General features: G+C 42.7%; 1 protein-coding gene across 1 annotated transcript in view; it reads right to left on the bottom strand.

Annotated features, from left to right (window-relative positions):
* Positions 1–24,321, bottom strand: part of NFATC1 (nuclear factor of activated T cells 1) — a 148,417-nt gene that overhangs the window by 110,140 nt on the left and 13,956 nt on the right. The window contains exon 2 of the mRNA XM_056854090.1: positions 22,788–22,947. Within this exon, the coding sequence (XP_056710068.1) occupies positions 22,788–22,947 (160 nt within the window). The remainder of the gene's footprint in view (positions 1–22,787; positions 22,948–24,321) is intronic.

Here is a 24,321-nt window from a genome sequence, read left to right as displayed (position 1 = left end):
TCTGTTAGCATTCCCAAGTGCACCAAAAGTCTGCCCTAAAATATATTCAACAGCCCACTTCAGCTTCACATTGCAGACAAAAGGCACTGGTAAGTCCTCTGTCTTTCGGGGAAGCCTGTCATCTGTCCCTGATATTCTTATGTAAGCTTTCCAGGCCTTTTCTACATAAACACCTCTGAGCTAAGCAATCGTATGCTTGCCTTTCATCACAGTTTTCAAGCTTTTGTTGGCAAGTTACACCACCATCACACACAGCTTTTTCACAGAGGTACTCTCTCTCAAACTTCTCTTACCTACTACCGGCTACAAATCACAAATACACATTTATCAATGACTTCAACCTGACCAGACCCTCTAAGCAAATGTGATTTTTAAGAATATATACAGCGTTGTTGACATCTTCAAGCTAATTTGTTCAGCTTGGATGTCATCATAAACGTGCATATAGTTAACACCCTCTAGATATTGCAGTTGTGGTTTGGGGATCCCAGAAACTGTGAAGCATGTTTTATTTGTATGTCCATGGTACAAGTTTAGACAGAAATGGATCAAGCCATCAAAACAAGCTTCCCCTAGATATTTCAGTTACTAAATTTTTAATGGATTCTAGGCCAGCAAATACTTTTTTTAAAGCTAAATTCCTTGTTCAGGTCATGAGAGTTTGGCCACCTTGTGACAAAACATCTTCTCTAATATGGTATAGCCTGTCCTCACTGGTGCAAATTCTTCCTTTCCTCCTTTTATTTTTAGCTGGAATTAATTGAAACTACTCAAGACCTGTGGGTCAGAAGAGTACAGAAAGAAAGAAGAGTTAATACCCAACAGCAAAATGGAACTTGACTTAATTTTGATCTCATTGTGGCTGGTACAAATGCTGTTGTGAACCTATCATTGATAATATCCAAAGTGGAACGAGGAAATCTGGGAGCTGTTCTAGCCTGTATGGCGGCTGTCATGGGTCAATAAATTACTTGACTTAGCCTGAAAGCTGCAACATATTTGATAATGTGCCCCATTGACACAACGTCATTAACTGACTGTGAATAAGGTTAGTTACACTATACGTTAGATCAGGGTTTTTAAAAAGAACTCCCTCCATCCACATGAAAATAAACCTCTCCCCACATATCTTTCTGAGACTGAAAATAAGCTTAATTGTTGGCACAAGCCCAAGAATCTCTACTGTCTTGCATGAATCTCATATATTTCAGCAGGGTGTGTGCAGGAGACATTTCCAGTAGTTTGTACCCACGGAGTCCCAGTTTAATATGGGAACATCAAAGGGATTGCTGGGGATGAAGGGAAATTCCAGATCTGCCAACCCATCTCTAGCGTTCTTCATTATGTATGGATAAGCAGCGCACCAGAAAGAAAAGTAGGAAATTTTTTTTGACCAAGCCCAGATGAAAACAACCATCAGAGCAATCTGCAACCCTCATGTTGCCGGTTTGAATAACAAAACCTCAGATACCGATCTTGAAATAAAAAGATAATTAGGGAAGCCTTCTTTTTATGGCAGGAACTGTTGGACTGGTACTAGAATCACATGACTCTAAACACTGAACTAGTCAGGAAATGGATGCTGGCCAGCCAACAAAACCCCTACACCTTGCTTGTTTGCACACTTCACTAAAAAGGAAGGCAACTGAGGGTTTTATTGTGTGGGGTTTTTTTGCACTGCTGATCAGAAGGCTCATTTACAGTTTCCACTTCAAAAATATCAATGTGTTAAAGGCCCGCACATTTTATCATCACAACCCCTGTATTGACTAACCACAAACAAAACTTAGTGGTTTCCAAATAACACAAGAGGTGTGAACTGGTTAAAAGAGCGCAAGATAGTTGGCTTGTTTATTGTAGCTCCATGAGAGTGCGCGCATCTAAGGTGCATGAACATGAACACAAATGTGTGTGTGTCTATATAACATGTCACTAGGCTTGTTGGAAAAGATAACCTATTCCCAAGTAGATGCTTGTATGAGAATATTATACATCCTATGGCATGAGGACATACTAATCTTCCAGAAATAGAGATGTTTTGCTGTCAGTAATGGACTTACCAGGCATTTCGACCCCCGTGTTTGTGTATGTTAAGTGCCGTCAAGTCGCTTCTGACTCATGGGGACCCTATGAATCAATGTCCTCCAAAATGTCCTATTTTTGACAGCCTTGCTCAGATCTTGTAAACTGAGGGCTGTGGCTTCGTTTATTGAGTCAATCCATCTCTTGTTGGGTCTTCCTCTTTTCCTGCTGCCCTCAGCTTTTCCTAGCATAATTGTCTTTTCTAGTGACTCTTGCCTTCTCATAATGTGACCAAAATACGATAGGCTCAGTTTAGTCATTTTAGCTTAGGGTCAGTTCAGGCTTAATTTGATCTATAAACCACTGATTTATTTTTTTGGCAGTCCACGGTATCCGTAACACTCTCCTTCAACACCACATTTCAAATGAACCTACTTTTTTCCTATCAGCTTTCTTCAATGTCCAGCTTTCACACCCATACATAGTAATAGGGAATACGATGGCATGAATTAACTTGATCTTGGTCGCCAGTGACACATCCTTACACTTAAGAATCTTTTCTAGCTCCTTCATGGCTGTCCTTCCCAGTCTCAATCGCCTTCTGATTTCTTGGCTGCAGTCTCCCTTTTGGTTGATGATGGAGCCAAGGAATAGAAATTTTGACCCCTACCCAGGCAAAATGCTCTTTGGGGCTACATTCTTGAGACATATCCATTAGTCTCCTGAACAACTGAGTAGCAGACCTGTCTCTTTAGTTCTAAAAAGTTGTTTCCTCTCTAGAAGCAGCTTACAATCATGAAATCACAGCACATTTTGTTCTCTCTTAGAGTCTATTAGATCTACAGCAATGATAATTTAACATAGTCCAAGAGATAAGTTACCTTTGATGAACACACATCTAAAGGAATTTCAGGTTGCGAAGCCTTCTTTTAGCACTGCAGGTGTGTACACACACATTATCGCCTTTGCTCAGCATTTTGGCACCATTTTTTTGGATTCCTGTACTCATGGTTTTGTTCAGGCGATCACTCAAAAGGAAGGAGAACGTCTATAGTTGGAATGAGATCTAGTCCTCACTGCTGCCTACCTGAATAAACTGGCTAAATGGCTCTTTATTATGTCTTTTGGATCATGGCAAAAGGATTCTAGAGTTATCTCAAGACTCACTAAGATGAACATTATCGAAAACTCTGTAAATCGCACTTTTGTTCCCATGAGTGCAGGATACTAATGAGAAGTATAAGGAACAGACTCTCTGGAGGGATTAAGGAAGGCACCAGGCCGGGGGTGGGTGGGGGAGAGAGAATCACATTCACAAGTGAAAGTAAACCCCAGAAGACTTGTATTAGTTTTTATTTTTCTTGGATCTGCAACTATTAGAAACAAACACGCACAGATTTCAAAATAGCATTCCATGCACTCCTTTTGGCAAGTTGCATACATGTGACTGGTCTCTTCTGGCCCTACCTCAGGCTGAAAAAACAGCTGAGCTAGAAAAGAACTGGCCAAGCAAGGAAAAAAATCAACAACCCCTTTGCAAAGACAGGTCTCCCATCCTTCCGGAATAAAAACCAGTAAGGACAGACAGAGAAGGGCTGAGCAGATGCAGACCTGGTTCTGAAATGTTAGCCAGCTGTAAAAAAAAAACAAAAAAACTTTGCATCTGCCCAAACTGATTGATATGGCTCACAGTGCAATCTTAATGTGTTACTCCTGTCTAAGCCCATTGAAATGAATGGTCTTAGACTGCAGTAACTCGCCTTAGGATTGCACAGATTGTCTTTAGAGAACAGAGAAATTCACCTGTTATAAACTTCAGGAAATCGGAGCAAGCAATGAATAATACTGCAATTCTAGGCAGTTATACCTTTCTAAGCTTACTGCCTTCAATGGATTTAGAAGGGTGTGACTCTGCTTAGGCTCGCACTGCAAGTATGAGAGATCAGGCCTGACCCCCCAAAAAAAGAATCACAAACTGTGACCACCCCCAGATACCAGTGGTAAATGCACTGTCTAAATGTCAGCATCTGTCTAAATGACTAGGAACTTGTGAAGGATAAGTACCTTACAGTATAGCCCAGGTAGGTCATAATAAAAGAGTGATAATCTCAGTTACCATTACAAAATCCTTTGACCTTTCAGAGGTCTTCCATGGTGATGGTGATGGGACAAAGCAATAATAGCAAACAGTTAATTTCAAGGGTGTTGGGAAGAGGGAGGAAAAGGCCAAATTAATGTCAAAAATTGCTTCACTTTCACATATAGATACTGCAAAACATCTGGATTCCAGTCAAAGACTCTATTTGAATTGCCAGCAGTTTTGCATTGTGTAGAATCCTATGCACACTTTTATGACATTTTCTGAACTCAGATGAAAAAAGTCACGATAATGCAGGATGGGTAATTTACTACGGTTTTCCAGAACTGGACTGGAACTGCAGAGTCTGAGTTCCTGGGTGTGAATTTGAATTGCTACTCTAACATCAATATGTATATACAGAATATGGACCATCACAAGGCAGCATTTGGTCAATCGTTACTATTTTTAATGAGTTTTCCAGATGTGCTGAAACATTCAAACTTCTTCCAGCCAGAAGGAAGCCTATGTAAAAGAAGGTTGTCATCGGAAGAAATAAAGTTAGGAGCTACATTTAAAAGCTTCATTTCTATAAATATTTGGAGAAGGGTAAGTACTGGGAAATACTGGATCGTAACTGTAATATTTCATACTGGAATAACTGTTTGGATGACTAAACAATGACTGAAAGAGATCATACAAATCACATAGTGAGTTAGGAATTTGGAGTGTAGAAATTAATGTAACGTGTTAACTTAAAAATGTGGCTTTGTTTAATAAGGTTTAAAAATTTGCCTTAGTAGTGATGGAATTCATAGCGCCCCATCCGCAATTATAACAGAACTACAATATGGGCTTCAGTATGCCTAACTTTATGCAGAGTTGTGGCCTATGCAGAAAGCCTGAGGTGGCGGGTGTACCCTCAGGTACTGTACTCCATGTTAATTCTTACACTTTGTGGCAATGTTTTAAATAATTTATATAGTGTACCAAATATTTTTTGTTTTGGATTGTCTCATCATAGGGTTTGGAGGACTTTGATAGGGTTGCCATGAGTCAGAAGCGACTTGATGGCAGTTAACGCACACACCCCAAATATTTTGGGTTCAACAAAAGTGTAGATCAGTGTTTAATGGAAACCATTCTAAGTAGGGCTAAGTAGGGTTTTATCAAATGGTGCTCACTACCTGGAAAGTGTTCTTAGAGTTGCAGCCAAGGTTACCATTCCTTAAAATGAAACTAATTAGCAGTGTGATCCTAAGCACATTTTTCTGGAAGTAAGCCACAGCGAGTGAGCTTCAGTAGGATTTTGGGGACCAAACTAAACATCATGTGCACAGATACTCCAGGAGGAGCAGCAAAAATCATGAAATAACTCCCCTCCCCAGCACAGTTTTTGCATTGGAAAATAGCTGGGGGGGGAGGCAGGAGACCTTCCTCCCCCCATGGAGTCCTTCTGGGCCCATTTGGGCTTTCTCTTTTGAAAAACAAATTAATAAACTGCGGCCCACAGCTGCTGTGCAACTGTGGGAACATGAGTTAGGTCTGGGGAACCCATACTCAACTCTTTAAAAACTGTAATGTTTAGTTTGGCCCTCAATAGGCCTGGTTAGGATTGCACTGGTAGGGTAATAAACCAAGTAGTTGACCTATTGGGAATGAAGTTTCTCTCCTAAGAAGACAAGAGTCACTGGAAAAGACAATCATGCTAGGAAAAGTTGAAGGCAGCAGGAAAAAAGGAAGACCCAACAAAAGATGGATTGACACTATAAAGGAAGTCACAGCCCTCAATTTGCAAGACCTGAGCAAGGCTGTTAAGGGTAGGACGTTGTGGAGGACACTGATTCATAGGGTTGCCATGAGTCAGAAGCGACTTGACGGCACATAACATACACACACACCTGAGGGCTAATACATAATCTTTTAAAAGGTCAAATTAATTTTCATTTGTCTTGAGATATCACAATATCCAATGTCTATCTTGACATATGAAATTCCTTTCAGATGATACGGCATGTTATAATTATAGTTTAAATGCCATAGCCTGTCATTCTGGCATTTCAGGCACCACTAGCCACTTGGCTCATAAAAGCGGGTGTTAAAGAAGCATGTCCCGGCACTATCCAGTCGTTACAAAGTGTGAACAGGCTCCTTGGTGAAACTATAACATGCACTGAAATTAGGATGTTTGTAAAAGGGCAGTCATGGTAGCAATTCTCTCCCCCCCCCCCACTGGTCAAACAGCATTCAATACATAGATGGTAGAACTGGCATTTCAAAAAGTAATCATAATAGTCACATATGAACACACATGAAGCTGCCTTATACTCAATCAGACCCTTGGTCCATCCAAGTCAGTAGTATCTACTCAGACCGGCAGCGGCTCTCCAGGGTCTCAGGCAGAGGTCTTTCACACCACCTACTTGCCTAGTCCCTTCAACTGGAGATGCTGGGGACTGAACCTGGGACTTTCTGCATGCCATGCAGATGCTCTGCCACTGAGCCACAGCCCCTCCCTCTTCAGACACCCTGCTCTCTATGCCCCCACCAGAAGAGGTTTGGTGAGTGGTGACCAGAGACAGCGCTTTTCCAGTGATAACACCTCGCCTGGAGAATGTCCTTCCCCTTGAACCTCACCTAGCAGCACCTACCCTACTCACCTGTAGGCACAAGGCCAAAGCATAATTAAAAGCCTGGTTAAAAAGATAAGGGGTTGAACTTTTAAAATTGCTTTCACAGTCTGCTCTTAGCCTGAGAACGGGTTTGAGCCCTTTTTAGGCTGCAAAGTAAATTTGTGTCATTCTATGCTTTGGCTAGGTTTTTAATAGGATTAATTATTTTTAATTATTTTTGTGTTCTATGAGTCAATGATCTTTCACTTCGTAAGCCGCCTCGAGCAGTTTCTCTGGAAAAGGGGAACATGTGTCCTAATTAAACGAATAGCACAATGTTTGCTTACTGAAGTTAGCTTTCCTTATGGAATGCGTACATATCTGTACCCCCAAAGGCAAGTTTGTAAATTACCGTGACATGTGCGAGAACTAATTGCAATTGTTCTAAATAGATAAATTAGAAAGACATGAAATAACTTTCTGGTTTGTGTCAGTTTCAACAGACCCCTTCAGAAGCTCTGCAAATATTCATAGCGCTAGTAATTTAATTCATACCCCCAAAAAAGGCATGAAAGGGAAGGAGGATGGAAGGGCTAAGGTACATATACTCTGTGTTAGATAAAACATTTTCCTTGCTATTCATACCCACATATTTCCCAATTTCCTTCATTTTCTCTCAGTCTTGCCTCCTCAGAGAATCATATCTTTATGGAATGGATTTGAATGGTGAACGCTTCTTTGATCAAAAGATTAACGTCACTCTGTGTCTGAATGACCAGTAGGAGGCAGTGGGTTTTCTATGTGAACACTTTGAGGAAACTCACCAAATTCCACACCCAGTTCTCAACCGTTCCACTTGTACGGACACATCACATCCCTCCTAAGTTTGTATACAGCTGGTTTTTATACAGCTTCACTGTTCAACAGGGCTCATGCAGTTATGCCTGTCAATTATACAAACATCTGTGGTTCTAGACAACCTCTGTTTATAGCATTTCTTATGTACTATTTATGAATGAAACATCTGCATGCACACAATCAATTGTTATCCTAATGAGAAACATAGTGAGGCAGTGTGTTGGGTTCCGCTGAAGATTTCCACTGATGGGCGTGTGTGTTACCTGTTCCCATTCATGCTATTCCTGGGGGGTGGTTCCCCATCCCCCATTAGTGAATTTTGGGCCGTAGCGGGAGAGGAAGGCGAGAAAGTCAGTAGGATCCAATAATTTTTGGCAGGATCCCAAGCCACAGTGGTCAAAAGCATCCATCATTTCAAATTTCTTGTCAGCCATGAACTCAGTTGGTTCATGAAAACAAGCTCCTATTCTCAGCCTCAGAGCCCTCAACCCACTTGTAATAGAGGGATAGTATTGGTCTACCTTACACAGCTGTTATACGGATTATAAACTGTGTAAACTGTCAAAACATTCAGCTATGTTGATGGTTCATTAAGCAGGTGCAAACTTTAGAAGTTTCCTAGCCTGTTATTCTGGTTTATAAACACAGCATCTGTACACCTGGGCCATAGAAAACTGGCATGCTGAGGCCGCAAGTATACGGTCTAGAGAGTACAACAAGATTTTAAAGTTGATGGTTGTCATGTGGATGCCAAGAAGGTTAAGTTCCATCTCGTTGACATAACTCTTGTAACAAAATATGTAAATAGCTTTGACCATTTAGGGGGAAAAACACTTGTAAATTATCCCATTGATTTAGAAAGTGTCATTAACAAGACCTTTCACATAGTAAATATACTATTGGACCCGTTCTGAAATTTTCTGGTGTTTTGCAAAAAGAGCTAGCATGGTGTAGTGGTTAAGAGCGGTGGTTTGGAGCGGTGGAGTCTGATCTGGAGAACCGGGTTTGATTCCCCACTCCTCCACATGAGCGGTGGAGGCTAATCTGGTGAACTGGATTTGTTTCCCCAGTCCTCCACATGAATCCAGCTGGGTTACCCTGGGCTAGTCACAGCTCTCTCAGCCTCACCTACCTCACAGGGTGTCTGCTGTGGGGAGGGGAAGGGAAGGTGATTGTAAGCTGGTTTGATTCTTCCTTAAGTGGTAGAGAAAGTCGGCATATAAAAACCAATTCTTCTTCTATACTTAGACTAGGAAGCCATTTAAAACATATGTTTTGGAGTGGTACGACTTAGGAGTGCTGGTTTAGAAATCAAACAACCCAACAGAAATTGCAGGAGGAACTTTTAAAAACAACTACCAGACTTTGACCTGTGAACCTATTTTCACATATAAGCAAGGTGGCTCTGGATACTATCAAACTGTGAAAAACTGAAACTCTTCTTCATGCTTTGCAGGGTGGAACAGGTATGGCACTGACGGCATTGCAAGAAGCTTGATTTATATTTATCTGCACAGCAAATGTTATAATAAATTATCCCTCTCATCAACTAGATCTCAACCAGCACTTCAAGAGAAGAGAAATGATGAGCTTGTACTCCTAGTGAAAGTCGGGGTTGCATACTTCCTGTCTAAGAGTAATGTGATGAGGTACTCTTACCTTTATGAGCGGGGACTATTATTGACTAAAATAGAAACAGGCATTGTTATTACACATGGTGCACCAACAGACATATTGTTGTGGGCCTTTCACTTTTCTAATCCCATAAACAATGGAAAATGTAAATTATAAATAGTCACAGCATATGATCTGCCTTGGACCAAAGTTAAACTGAAAGCAGAATGAATTTTTCAATATACAATGGCCTCAGTCCAGAGAATACAGGTTGAAGTTGCCATGTGGATATCAACTGGACAAAGCAGTTGACTAGTGATTAACCTGAAGATGCTAACAGTGCAATCGTAAACAGAGGTACTCCAGACTGGGCTCAGACTGGAGTACCTCTGCACAGGATTGCACTGTAAATTTACTTCCATGCAAGTAAATTCTGCTTATTTTAAAGAGACTTATTTCTGAGTAAGATTGGTGAAGACTAAGCTGCAAATTCCATTAAATTTGTAACCAGTTCATCTAGAAGAAGGTGGAGGAGGAGGAGTTGGTTTTTGTATGCCAATTTTCTCTACCACTTAAGGAAGTATCAAACTGGCTTACTGGCAAACCTTCCCTTCCCCTCCCTAGAACAGACACCCTGTGAGGTAGGTGGGGCTGAGAGAGCTCTAAGAGCTGTGACTAGGCCAAGGTCACCCAGCTGGCTTCATGTGTAGGAGTGGGGAAACAAATCCAGTTCACCAGATTAGCGTCCGCTGCTCATGTGGAGGAGTGAGGAATCAAACTTGGTTCTCCAGATCAGAGTCCACAGCTCCAAACCACCACTCTTAACCACTACACCACGCTGGCTCTAGTCACTAAATGGATAAAGGCTGCACCCTTAGCCCATAGCTTGAGTAGCTGTGACAAGAAACCTAAAATATGGAAGTGTATACTAATTGAGAAGAGGACTAATTATGTTAGGGCCACTCAAGGTGCACTTATCCAAGACTACAGATAAATATCCGGCTCAGGCTGTCCAATTCTAATACGAAATGTCCACTACAAAATAAGTGGTACAAAGTAAGGTTGGCATTTCTCCACTATTCATCTTTCACAATCAAAGGACAGCTAGGATTATATCCATGCAGCATTTGATGAAATTTGGTGGGGCTCTGCTGACCCCTCAAACGTAATCAGCAGCCAAAAAGGAAACTATGAAGGGGTATGAAAAAGTGAAGCTAAAGAACATCTCTTGCCATTTTTCTTTGCCAGTTGGCAACGGAACATGTTTCTGCAGAAAATGTGGGGAAACAGTGCAAATTTTATGCTCTTTGGCTGATTCTTTCTGTTTTCACTCAATTAAGAGCCCATTTGTCTCATTCTAATAGGCACTAATGGAATGACAGAACACACACTAGTTCCTAAAGGAAACAAATTTCCAACACTACCATTGCATGCTCCTTTTTCAAAAAAAACCCCACAAAGTAATCTAAACTTTGGAAAAATAATAATTCTGCTAATAATATATTGTAGTGGACTTTTAGTAAAGGGTTGGACTTTTAGTAAAGTTGGTCAGTTTGACTATCCGTGAGAGGTAGGAAGAATTAAGTGCATTCATACTATTCAACACCATCCAGCTTCCACGAGAGCCAGCGTGGTGTAGTGGTTAACAGCAGTGGTTTGGAGCGGTGGACTCCAATTTGGAGAACCGGGTTTGATTCCCCACTCCTCATGAGCAGCAGATGCTAATCTGGTGAACTGGGTTGGTTTCCACACTCCTATACATTAATCCAGCTGGGTGACCTTGGGCTAGTCACAGCTCTCTCAGAGCTCTCTCAGCCTCACCTACCTCACAGGGTGTCTGTTGTGGGGATGGGAAGGAAGGTGATTATTTGCCAGTTTGATTCTTTTTTAAGTGGTAGAGAAAACCGGCATATAAAAATCAACTCTTTTTCTCCTTCTATAGATACCCCAACTCCAACACCTCCCTCATGACTATCTATGGCCCAGTTTTGGAAACTTGCTATGTAGTCACTACCCATAATGCAACTGCATGAGAAAAGCTTATTGCAAAAAGCACATGAAGCAGCAACACACACACACCCGAATGGCTGTAGAAACGTCAACCAAAACACTGCAGAACTCAGAAGAGGGTCTTCTACTAGCGTGGCTGGAATCACTGCAGCCGCATGGTGGTTAAGAACAAACTGGATTTGTTTCCCCACTCCTACACACAAAGCCAACTGGGTGACCTTGGGCAAGTCACACACTCTCAGCCTCACCCACCTCACAGGGTGTCTGTTGTGGGGAGGGGAAGGGAAGGTGATTGTAAGCCGGTTTGATTCTCCCTTAACTGGCAGAGAAAGTCAGCATATAAAAGCCAACTCTTCTTCTTCTTCAAAAACTTTGCATCTGGATACAGGATGCATGTGTGACTTCAGCATCAGGAGACTGATCCATTAAACCAAGAAGCTCTTGAGGTTGTATAAGGACAGGCAGTGAAGCCAGGGGGACATGCCAGAAAAAAAGCCCTATGTATGTACATTAGTGAACAGGAGGAGGGGGAGGAATCAAGAGCCAACTCCGTATCCACCTACCTATTCCCATAACTCTCTCTGCCTGAATGTCCCCACCCTAATTATGCGATCCAGGTGGCCCTGATATGTGTAATTAACTAACAATGTGTAATGACGAGTGCTTTCCATTTTTATCAATCATTCTAGCTTCCCACCCCCATCAGCCCAACCCTACTCAAGCAGCACCAACAGTTCCTGTATTATTTTAAATGTTTATAAAAACATGCCCAAACCTCCCTATCCTTCTACTCTCTTGGCTGTCAGTAAGATAAATTTCCATCCCCTTCAGAGTTGCCAGTTGTTTTTTTTAACCAGTCCTGGCTGGTTAAAACTGTCCTATGGGGAGCGGTTAAGACGCTTAGGGCTGTTTAGCTTGGAAAGAAGGCGGCTAAGGGGAGACATGATAGAGGTCTATAAAATTATGCATGGTTTGGAGAGAGTGGACAGGGAGAAGCTTTTCTCCCTCTCCCATAATACTAGAACGTGGGGTCATCTGCTAAAGCTGGTGGGTGAGAGATTCAAAACAGATAAAAGGAATTATTTTTTCACACAACGCATAGTTAAATTGTGGAACTCCCTGCCCCAGGATGTGGCGATGGCTGCCGGCTTAGAAGCCTTTAAGAGGGGAGTGGACATGTTTAGGGAGGATAGGGCTATCCATGGCTACTAGTCAAAATGGATACTAGTCATGATGCATACCTATTCTCTCCAGGATCAGAGGAGCATGCCTCTTATATTAGGCGCTGTGGAATACAGGCAGGATGCTACTGCAGTCATCTTGTTTGTGGGCTTCCTAGAGGTACCTGGTTGGCCACTGTGTGAACAGACTGCTGGACTTGATGGGCCTTGGTCTGATCCAGCATGGCTTCTATTATGTTCTTATGTGCCATTGTGAAGCTGACGGTGATAGCACTTCAAATATGCATGGCCTTCCCCCCGCCCCCAATCCGACTCTTCTGTCTTGCATGCTCCGAATGTCAGCTCTGAACGCTGTTAATTTCGTAGTTGCTAACTCCCCCTCATGCTGCAGCCCAGTAATCCCCTTTATGGAGGGGATTTCAGGCTGCAGCAGGAAGGAGAGGTGGAAAAGTTGAGCTTCTGGATACGGAGGTTTTCCCATGCACAGATGTTGTAGCTGGGATCCAACCCATAGTATTATACCCAAATTGGGAGGCATCCCACCATTTTTTTGTTTTGTTTTCCCCAATGGACATACCCACAGGCCCTCAAGCTCAGGGTAACACACATTAGCCATGAAGCGACTAGAAGCATTACGGCTTCCATTCAGTCTCAATACATCTAATTTTTGCTTTGAATAGTCTGTCCTGGAGACATAGCTGAATGCAAAATTATATATATATTTCATTGTATGTATCTTATTGGCCCACTCATTACTTTAAAATCTAGTGTTTTACCTGTCCAGTGTGTCTCATTGTGAGAAGTCAACGCAACCGCATCACATGCAAATCTCTCATTATTCAAAGTGATAATCCTCAGCACTTTTACTTTCTGAAGGAAGTATTTTTTGGGACGGTTAGATGCAGCCATCTTAGCAAGCTTTGGTTATACAGCAGTCGTGTGAGACTCTCTTTATGTGAGGTAGGAAATCTTTCCCTGCCTCCAAATAACCTATTAATGATGCAGAACCCCACTACCATTTATTAGATTTATGGCGGCAATAATATTCATAACGCATCTGCCAGACCATTCTCCTTTTCAGTTTTGATTATCTGTCTGCTACTTTGTGGTCAGCTTTAACTATGCAGAGGCGGGATGTGTGAAAGCCATTCATATTAGATTTATTCTTGAGAGGTAACGGCTGTCTAAAACAGAGCTATAAAACATAGCCTCTGTCTGGACTGCAGCACAGTTCTGTTGCTGCATGCTATTAATGGCAACCTGGCTAACAGGTGTTTGCTAATTTCTCTATTCTCTCCACATAAAAAGGGATCAAATATCCCCACTGGCTACAGAGGTAACATTTTCTTTCAGTGGCAAGTTACCTAACGCATACAAGGAAGCCCGTCGTGTCAAGATAAACTGAATCACTGCTTACGAATGTGTCTTTTTTTGGGAGGGGGGTGTCAGATCTATCTTCTTGATGTGGGGTGTAAAATAGTCACTGTGCGTTATGTACCGTTCAGAACATGTGTGCACTGTTTTCTGTGGATCTGCTAATTTTCTTTCACATGAACACACGGAGCTGCCTTATACTGAATCAGACCCTCGGTCCATCAAAGTCAGTATGGTCTACTCAGACTGGCAGCGGCTCTCCAGGGTCTCAGGTAGAGGTCTTCCACATCACCAACTTGCCTAGTCCCTTGAACTGGAGATGCTGGGGATTGAACCTGGGACAATCTGCATGATAAGCAGACACTCTACCACTGAGCCACGGCCCCTCCCCAAAATAAATATGAACACACATGAAGCTGCCTTATACTGAATCAGATCCTTGGGCCATCAAAGTCAGTATTGTCTACTCAGACCGGCAGCAGTTCTCCAGGGTCTCAGGCAGAGGTCTTTCACATCACCTACTTGCCTAGTCCCTTTAACTGGAGATGACGGGGATTGAACCTGGGGCCTTTTGCATGCCAAGCAGATGCTCTACCACTGAGCCACAGCCCCTCCCCATATTCTTTCCCTTATGTCATTTTTGTTAGCACGGCTGAAACATCAATGGATCTCTCCTTATCCTTCAGGATACCCGCTTCAGATCTACTTCACGTATTATTGTTTGTTCTCTGCTATGGCTTCTGCTGGAGTAGCAGGCGACTATGGTTCCCCTCCGGGAAACAAGGGGCGAAAGATGGTGTCTTGAGGGTGTCACCCTCGGTTGTCAGATTGCAACTCAATGTGAAAGCAGAATTGGCAGACCATCAAAGGAAATCACAGGGCAATCATTCATGCCCCCACCCTTTTACTGGCAAAGCCTCGGCAGGAACTTACAGAAGCAAGCATCCTCTAGGGACACTGGGGTATCCTGACAAAGAGGAAGAGACTGACAGAAGGGAACAGAACAATACAACCCTTGGGGAAAAGAAGATCAGAAAAAGAATGGATATGTTAACTGTGCCAGAAATGGAACACATAGCACGCTACCCACCCTGTAAGGTAAATGTGTAAAGTGACTCCCCAAAAACCCTCCATCTAGTAACTTGATCGCACATCTAAAATACAAAGTGGTACCTCAGTTCTATAAAGCATTTGATTACTAGCAGGTGAGCACAGTAATATCATAGAATCACAGAGTTGGAAGGTACCACCAGGGTCATCTAGTCCAACCCTCTGCACAATATCTTTGAACCTTACACAATTACCCCAGATTAACATCCAAGCAGCATTTCTGAAGGGTTTCACTGGGATCAGCAGTGACATAACGGATTGCAAAACAAGCCCCTTCTACAACAATGCTTTCAAAACCTAGGATTCTTTAGCTCTTCGGATGCCTAAAAATGCATTTTGATTCTTCTTATTTGCCATTGTTTCTAAATTCTTTACCATGCCAGCTAGAACTCTGTTTATTTATAGTGGCATCTATAAACCTTTCTTTAAAAATCTTGACTTAAAGTAGGCCACAAAAATTAGTAAAAGCATAACATAAGCGCATGTACTGCACATTTAAATTTCTGAGATGTTCATTCAAACTAACAATAGCTTCATTCATCTAACCGCAAGAGAAAGATAAAATGAAAATATTTTGACTTGCCTCCAAAATGCAAAGACAGTCTGACACAAGGGCAGTTCCTTAGAAAAGGTACACGTTCAATACAGAAACAAAGAATATCGAATAATATTAAGCAAGCATTTGTTTACTAGGGTCAGCTTGCACATTGGGAAAATTAAAATTATAATCTGATGCTCATGGGACTAAACGACAGTAAATGCAGAACAAACTTAAGTTGTATGTATGCTAATACATACAGATTTGGAGGAATTCTATGATGGTTGCAGATCTTCTGTTGAAAATCTATTTCTTAGGTCTGGGCAAAGAACATTAGGAATGGAGCTTGGGCAAAAGGATTCTCAAACCGGTACTTCCGTTTACTAAATTAAGTCATTATTCCATACAGTTCAGCTGTCATATACCGAGTCATATAAAAATTAAACCTTATTGATAAGGCAGGTCAATCCCTAGTTGACACCATCATTAGGTATGCTTGATCTAAACGGTTTAAATCAGGAGATAAAGTGGAATGGGTATAGCATGAATGCAAAACCACGTGGAAGAGTCTATGAATGACTGCAGAGGTAAGGCGAGTTGCATCTTGAGGCATCTATGGATGAAGGGAGTTCACCTAAGTCAGCCGTTCACTGGCTGTACAGTCAGGAGGCCTTGGGCTGGGCAGCATTCAAGTGAACCTTAGTTACTGAATGGCAGGAAACTTTTTAAAAAGCCTTAAATGTTCTGAGACAAACCTATGTGATGTGTACATAATAATAATAATAATAATAATAATAATAATAATAATAATAATAATAATAATAATAATAATAATAATAATAAAAAAGAAAGGATATGGAATTTACTCACCTGGCCAGGCACCCAAGCAAAGGCTAACGAGAAATTCATCTCTCCATTTTTATTTCACCACCACCCCAATTCAAATAAGATTCCTTTTTGCTACCACCGACAGGTTAACACTTGAAGAGGCACATGCCTAGAAACCTCTACCTAGATGTTCTTTTTTTCTTAAAAAAAAAACCAAACATTTTAAATGCCTGTTCTTTAAAGACAAAAAGATCTGATGGGTGAGGTATTTGGTCAGAAATTAGGGGCTGAGGGTTTTAAGAAGTCCATCACATAAGCTGAAAAAAGTAAGGTGCCATGCTCTTTTCCAGTTATGTATGGTAATAGCAGCTTAGAGGAAAGATCCAAAGTAGCATTTGTGGAGGTCAGCTGGGGGAATGGAACTTTTCTACCTCCTTCCTCCCAATTAAGCCCACTGTGCTCAAAATGCTGCTCCTGGTGACCAGGTAACCTAAAGAGCATCATGGGTGGGGGAGCAAGATATGCAGTGGTAGGAGAATCATGCAAATCCCTTCTGCTGGCAGAAGTGCCTCACGCTGGCAGCAAACAGCCTTTAGAGGCAGCCCTTAGTTACTAGCTATGGTACTAAGAAACAAAATAAACCAGCCCTCAATATCTAATGATTCCATGATACCAAAAAAGTGTATTGGTTAATTTTATACCTTAAGTACGTGGGTCTAAACCTGCAGAATAATTTGGCACATCCTAATTCATACTTTTTTCAAAAGGCCTCCACAGCCCAATTTGCATTTCATAGATTAGTCATCTAGGGTGTGTGCATACTTCCTGGTTTTTAAAATTCTCAAACACCTTTCATGGGACAGATGCAGGAGCAAACAATACAGCTTGTCTCAAAACAGACTTGGGTCATGTTTGATATACTGATGAAGATTATTTCAGTCTTGTCTTAGCCTGGGTTCTTGTGTTACTCCAGGGGTACGGGTGCTGCAGCACTGCTGCTCTTTCCCACACTACTGGGTAACAGGAGAAGCTTGCGACAACGTAGGGACGCATCTGCTGTGGTGTGAAATTGCTGGTCCAGGACTTCCCACATTACCTTGGGGGTGAGAGGAGGAGGAGGAGGAGAAGAGTTGGTTTTTATATGCCAACTTTCTCTCCCTTTTAAGGAGGATCAAACCGGCTTACAAACTTCTTCCCTTCCTCTCCCCACAACAGACACCTGGTGAAGTAGGTGGGGCTGAGAGAGTTCAGAAATAACTGTGACTTGCCCAAGGTCACCCAGCTGGCTTCATGTGGAGGAGTGGGGAAACCAATCCGGTTCAGCAGATTAGAGTCTGCTGCTCATGTAGAGCAGTGGAGAATCAAACCCGGTCCTCCAGATCAGAGTCCGCCGCTCTTAAACCACTATACCACTCTGGCACTGATGTGGTGTTGCTGTGGCTTCCACATCATAGAACTAATATGAGTATCTGGAGTACCAGACCAATGGGATCAAGAAAAAAAATGGAACAACATGCTCAGAGTATAATTCCAACTCTTCTTCTTCTTCTATGCTTCTTGCATACCGAGGCTCAGTGCTCTGGTACTGATACACCTCATAATCCATAAATATGAAAATCTGAGGTACATATTGGAGAAATTAAATCGCTGCCTGGGGCCATACAGTATGTTAGTGGGAGGGCAGAATTTGAAATCAAAAATTCCCAGAATAGAAAGCATTTTTCTCCCCCTTTTAGCAGCTTGATGGGAAAAAGCACTGGATTTCTGAGGAGGATTATGATTAGTAGCAAAGTTTTATGAGACTGGGTATGAAGCCCTTTGCCAAGCATTACCTCATCGCGCCCAATTAACCAGCACCTTTGATTAGCCAGTTTCTCAAAGCATTTTTAGCTCTTTCGAGGTGTGTCAGCTCATCTCATTCTCCAAGCATTTAGAAATCCTTATGATAACTCGGGCTGCCATGGCAGCCAAACACTCAGACAAGTAAAGAGACAACACGTAGGAGTGAGAATACATTAAGGGCACAGGTGATCGTATGCATATTCGCTCAGGAGGTAGTAAGGAGATATCAGTGTGTGCCCAATGCCAAGGTTCTTCCTTATAAAAGGGTGATCTCCAGCCTATCACCAGTTAGCTGGCTTGGATCAGCGGCAGTGGGAAAGAGATGCTATAACAAGGAACTCAGTGAGTATCGGGGCTCAGCTGGAGCAGATGTAGAATGTGTCAGATGCAGTTTCTGTACTGTAAAGGGCATTCCAACTTCATCCACCGCAATGGCAACATCCCAAAATGGGTGTTGCACAGGGTGGAGAGCGCTAGTGGGTGGAAAGGAAGGGTGGTATCTAGCTCAAAATGTGCAGGCAAAACCAACACCATCTTAACGGAGATGTCTGCAATACAGGACTGGGCCCCTGTACCTTTCCTATTTGTGCAGAAGAAGGAATGCCGGCAGGACTGCACTTATCTCTTCCACAACACTTGGACGTGATCAGCTTCCAGTGATTTTTCTTTCCCATCCATGACCGTAAAACAAATGGCCACAAAATGGCACATATTTATTATGTCTGAATGGTCAGGTGTGAGTGGTCAGTTGATGGAAGAAAGCCTGCTAAGAATGAGTGAAAAACAGCAGGGTCGGGGGGCCCTTCATAATACAATCTTATTTTCTATAGGGAAGGGAGAACACAGGAAAGCCAAGAAGAACCAGCTCTACTTTTTACGTGTGTGTGTGTAAAGTGCCGTCAAGTTGCAGCCGACTCATGGTGACCCCTTACGGGTTTTTCAAGGCAAGAGACTAACAGAGGTGGTTTGCCAGTGCCTTCCCTTGCATAGCAACCCTGGCATTCCTTGGTGGTCTCCCATCCAAATACTAACCAGAACTGACTTTGCTTAGCTTCCAAGATCTGATGAGATTGGGCTATATACCATGCTGCCTTCCCTCCCCCACTGTTTCTCTCTCTGTGTTAAGTGCCATCAAATCGCTTCCGACTCATGGCGACCCTATGAATCAATGTCCTCCAAAACATCCTATCCTTAACAGCCTTGCTCAGGTCTTGCAAATCGAGGGCTGTGGCTTCCTTTATAGAGTCAATCCATCTCTTGTTGGGTTTTCCTCTTTTCCTGCTGCCCTCAGCCTTTCCTAGCAATATACATGATAGTCTTTTCCAGTGACTCTTGTCTTCTCATAATGTGACCAAAGTACGATAGCCTCAGTTTAGTCATTTTAGCTTCTAGAGTCAGTTCAGGATTGATTTGATCTATAACCCACTGATTTGTTTTTAAGGCAGTCCACGGTATCCGTAACACTTTCCTCCAACACCACATTTCATAGGAATCTACTTTCTTCCTATCAACTTTCTTCATTGTCTAGCTTTCACACCCATACATAGTAATAGGGAATACGATGGCATGAATTACCAATGTCCCTGCATAGGTGGCATGGGGGCATAGAAACAAAGGTCAGATATGGAGAAGTACTGAAGAAGGTGAATCTATTTTTCAGTCCCTAGAATCAGAGGCATAATGCCACAGATTCTAGGGACTGAAAAACAGATTCACTTTCTTCATTACTTCTCCATATTGACATTTGTTTCTATTCCACCAAACTACCTATGCTGAGGCACGCAGCATGCTTCATTTCATTTCCACACGCTGTAGCGAGAGATTGCAGGGGAGTGCCTGGACACATTTAGCCCAATTAAATGTTGGCACCGTATTCAGTTTTTTCCAATCACTCGGGGTGGAAATTTTAAATGTCAAGCTGGCCACTGTGAATTGGTGCCTCCCCTCTACATTTCCTTGTACCAGGAAGCTCGCAGAGTACTTACTCGTGAAACGCGCTTATAGCTACAAATTTCACTTCAGATATTATTCAATGTGGGTTTTTAAAAATATAGTCTACAATTAGGTTGGAACTGTTAAGCAATTAGCACACTGGATAAGCTAAAGACGATATTGAATGATAAAATAAAAACTTATGGCATTTGGGTAAAAGAACAAAACACAACTGTGTACAATTTGGTTCATCCTCTATTAGCTATCTCTCTGGAAAACAGAACTCAAATTGTTCCCAGCTGAAAACTATCCCCAAACTTGCCTCATTTTTTTCAAATAATGAGCAAACAGCAAGTTTCAAGAAATATTTCTCTGAAAGCAATTAAATAAATGCAGGCCACATGAGAGAAATGCCAAGCCCTAACAAAGCAAGTATTTCCTGAGCTTCTATTACTCCAAACTTCCAAACACCCGTTAGCCTTCTCCAAACCCAACACACAGATCTATATACTTACTCGTGTTGGGCTCAAGAGACAGGGACAACCCCCCCGCTCCCAAAAAAGTTCCCTGGCATGAAGCAACAGTTAGTTACAGCCTCCTGCCCCCACTGCAGAACTACTTTATAGGGAAAGGATCCAGGAACATGACTGAAGAGCTGAGTCCTAAGAATCTTCCCATCTCTGAATACCTGTCAGGCCTTATGCAATGTAAATCCATGCAGTGTTATAGCTGGCCTTTACAACTCTGTCAATCCCCAAATAAATCAGCTCAAAATAAACACTGGGAATACAGTGCGTATACACTGTACATGCTTACTAAAAATAGAAGGTCAGGCCAGGCTCTAGATACAGCAGCTCTTATATACAGGCTGATGTTAATACCAAGTTAGGTGCACCGAAGCCCAGTGGAAACCAAATGGACTTGGGTGTGCTTAACTCTGCACGGCGAGTAGGACAAGTCTGCAATGTACAGTAGCAAGCTGTGCCTCACTCACATTGGCGAAGCAAAGGAAGCAAGATATCCTTCCTTTTAAACGCTTTCCTTTTAAATGCATGCCATTACAGGAACAATAATATTTCAAGTCTAGTGATGCATGGTTAAATGTATAGCTTTAATGTGGGGTGAGTGTGTGAGAGAGAAGGGTCGGTTATGCATGGGTACTTTCACTCACGTTTACCCCTGGTCTGTCTCGGTTGTTCCTTAAGCATGAGTTTTCCGTCCGTTAGAGATGACCTCGCTGCCAGCCCTCACAAATCCCAGGACTTCTCGTCCCTCTATTAATCCGATTCTTCCCTCTCCCCTGAGGTCAGCCCGCTTGAAATCCCCATGCATAAAAAAGCGCAGGACACGGACGTTTGGGGGAGGGACGTTTCTCTCACAGAAAGAACTACAGCCAATTACAAAGCGTGTCAAGAGGCAGGGATTCAAATGATTCCTGCTTCCAGCTTCCTGGGAGTTCTTTCTGAACAGAAGGAAGACATTTAGAAAGGAGGCTTGGGTTTCTCCCCCCCTCCCCCCACAATTCCTTTTAGGAAGCTCCATTTAGTATTACTTTTTTAAAATGACCCGGCACTTGGGTTTCCGGGGTGGGGGGAGAACGATGGCTTCTAAGCACTACAGCCAATTACAAAGTGGCATTTCAAGGGGCGGGGGGACTTGTTTTGTGCTTGGAGACTGCTGGTGCAGTCCAGCAAGCAACAAACCTCAAGTAAAACTCCCATGCATAAGCGACCAAGATGTGATTCAATAATGGAAGTGAGTTCACTTGCCAATCTGGATAATTCTTTTCGGAAATCAGCTTCTATCCATCTTCAGGAGCAAATTATAGCACATTCTGAAAATATTTATGAAAGAAGACCCATTCCACTTAACATGCTTTGCCAGTACACAGTAATTATATCGAAGAGGGGGGAAATCCTCTCCTTGCCTTTCTCTCGACATGTCCAACAAGGTATGTAAAAGTTACACATATCCATCAGCTTCATGGTGACAACCACAGATGCGCCCGAAGGCAGAAGTGACTTGGATTGCATTGAGACTTTGGGCCATTATTTGAATTTTTACAAAACTGAACGTTGAATGGCGTGGAACACAGAACCAAAAACTCTGCAGAGTAGTGTTGTGCATTTATTAAGCATGCTCAGGAGTAAAGTCCGCTTTTGATTTCTGCAATTTAAATATTGTTAGTTATAAAGCACTTTTACTAAAGACATCTACCTTATCACATATTTTATACATATATAATACAGCTGTTGCTGAAACTGCTTTTGCAGGCTGCTGTTAACAAGGGGATCACCATTTGGATCAGTACTATTGCCCAGGAAGTCTGCTGCGTCATATTTGGGTCTCCCACCACTGGTATAGGGGAAACACTGTCCAGTCCTATGCAGAGTTAGGCACATCTAAGTGCACTTACAGGAATGGGCTTGAAGCACATGTATACGACTGCAGCTTTAGACAGGATCCAAGTAGTAAGGTTTACATACTTAAAGGCACACAGAAGCATTTTGGTTGCAACCACACTACTGTAGTAATGCATGAAGCAGCCCAAAGAGCACACAATCAGATACGCATGGCCGTCTTTTGAGACAATGAAAAAGGATGCTCAGCGCAACTGAGTACTAGCATACAATAGAAGATCAGCTCAATAAGAGACAAGAGTTCAAGAGATGGAAGGAGAATACTAACGACTGCCAGCAAAGTTTCCAAGAGCTAGCAAGGGGTTCTGCATACATTCTTTTCAAAATACTACAACGAGCCGGCTTTGTTGCATTAGAAAATGCTAATACCTGCACCATTGGATGCCCCCCGGCAGATGCCTTCACAGCCCCTCGACTCCCTTCCGTCTCGTAATGGGCTCTGTGATGGGACTTGGGCTGCACTTCAATCCGAAGTTCATAAGGTCCTGAGTGAGACGGCAACTGCCAATCCAGAGCAGGCAAGGATGGGCTGTAATGGAAAACGATGGGGATTAAATATTAACAAGCAGACTATCATACACCACAAGAATCTCATACTATTACTTTAGAGACCATGTTTTAGCAGTTCATCCTTCACCATCTTACATCTGAAATTTCATCAATGGAGATAATGGCATGACATAAGTAATTTAAAAGGCAATGGTTATTTTATGAAGATTTATGGGTGATGCAGATTTGATGGGCCGGGTGCTATCAGATGCTTAAACAAAATGGAAAAACGTTTAAAGTTTTTTTTTTAAACCACTTAATGTATCCATCCATTAATCAAAAAGTTCAGAGGTGGTTAGTAAGAAATGGAAAACCTAGAAGTGCAGTTCTGCTCTAAAACGGACTTTGGGGAGTACCAGTACTTCAGTGTATTCAATTTCCATACAACCAAGCTTATCTTTGCTCACACACCAGCAGCCATCAAAATTCTGCTGTTATACAAAACTTCCATAAACCTCCCCATCAGCACAAGACTGACCAAACATGTCTCCCTTTCTGGGGCCAACTCTGTTACATATACATTTACAGCGCATTCCTGACCTGCGCTGGCGGCCGCGCCCAAAGGCCTTTGGAGGCCAGCAACGGCCCATGCCTGTGCAAGGGCCCACAGTGTCGGTGTCCGGGAGGCATATGTGGGCATTTGTGGCCCCAGTGCTGGTGTGCAGAGCCGGCCACTGGACTCCGGCCACTGCTGGAGCCTGCTGTTGGAATCCAGCCGCCGGAAAAGGCCAAGGCGGCAATCCGGGAGCGTTCCCAGGGCATTACGGTGCCGGCCAGGGGGCAGGATCGCCGTTAGGCAGCCTTCTGAGCCGTTTTGGCTCAGGAACGCCCCCTTTTATTTTGGTTAGTAAAAAATGTAACCCTATGAGGGTTGCACAGATTTTTGGTGCCGGGCGGAGGATTTGGACGGGCTGAAACCTGGTCAGGAATGCACTGTCAGTCACCTGAAAACTATTTATTTATTTATAACACTTTCAACCCATCTTTCTCTAAAAGGGACTCAACACGGCAACTGGGACTCTGATCATTAGGGTAACTATTCCCTAACAATCTGAAGCTGTATCTGAAACACAAAAATTCCTAAGAGTGTGTCCTTCCTATCCTCGGCCTAGGAATACCTTACAGTAAGTGTCACATGGACACATGAAGCTGCCTTATACTGACTCAGACCCTTGGTCCATCAAGGTCAGTATTGTCTACTCAAACTGGCAGCTGCTCTCCTGGATGTCAGGCAGGGGTCTTTCACATCACCTACTTGCCTAGTCCCTTTGACTGGAGATGCCGGGGATTGAACCTGGGACCTTCTGCATGCCAAGCAGAGGCTCCACTGAGCCACAGCCCCTCCCCTCAACCT

This window comes from Euleptes europaea, chromosome 8, assembly GCF_029931775.1.
Source record: "Euleptes europaea isolate rEulEur1 chromosome 8, rEulEur1.hap1, whole genome shotgun sequence".
Lineage (NCBI taxonomy): Eukaryota > Metazoa > Chordata > Lepidosauria > Squamata > Sphaerodactylidae > Euleptes > Euleptes europaea.
Note: the sequence above shows the minus strand (reverse complement) of the source record. Positions and strands in the feature narration are given on the sequence as shown.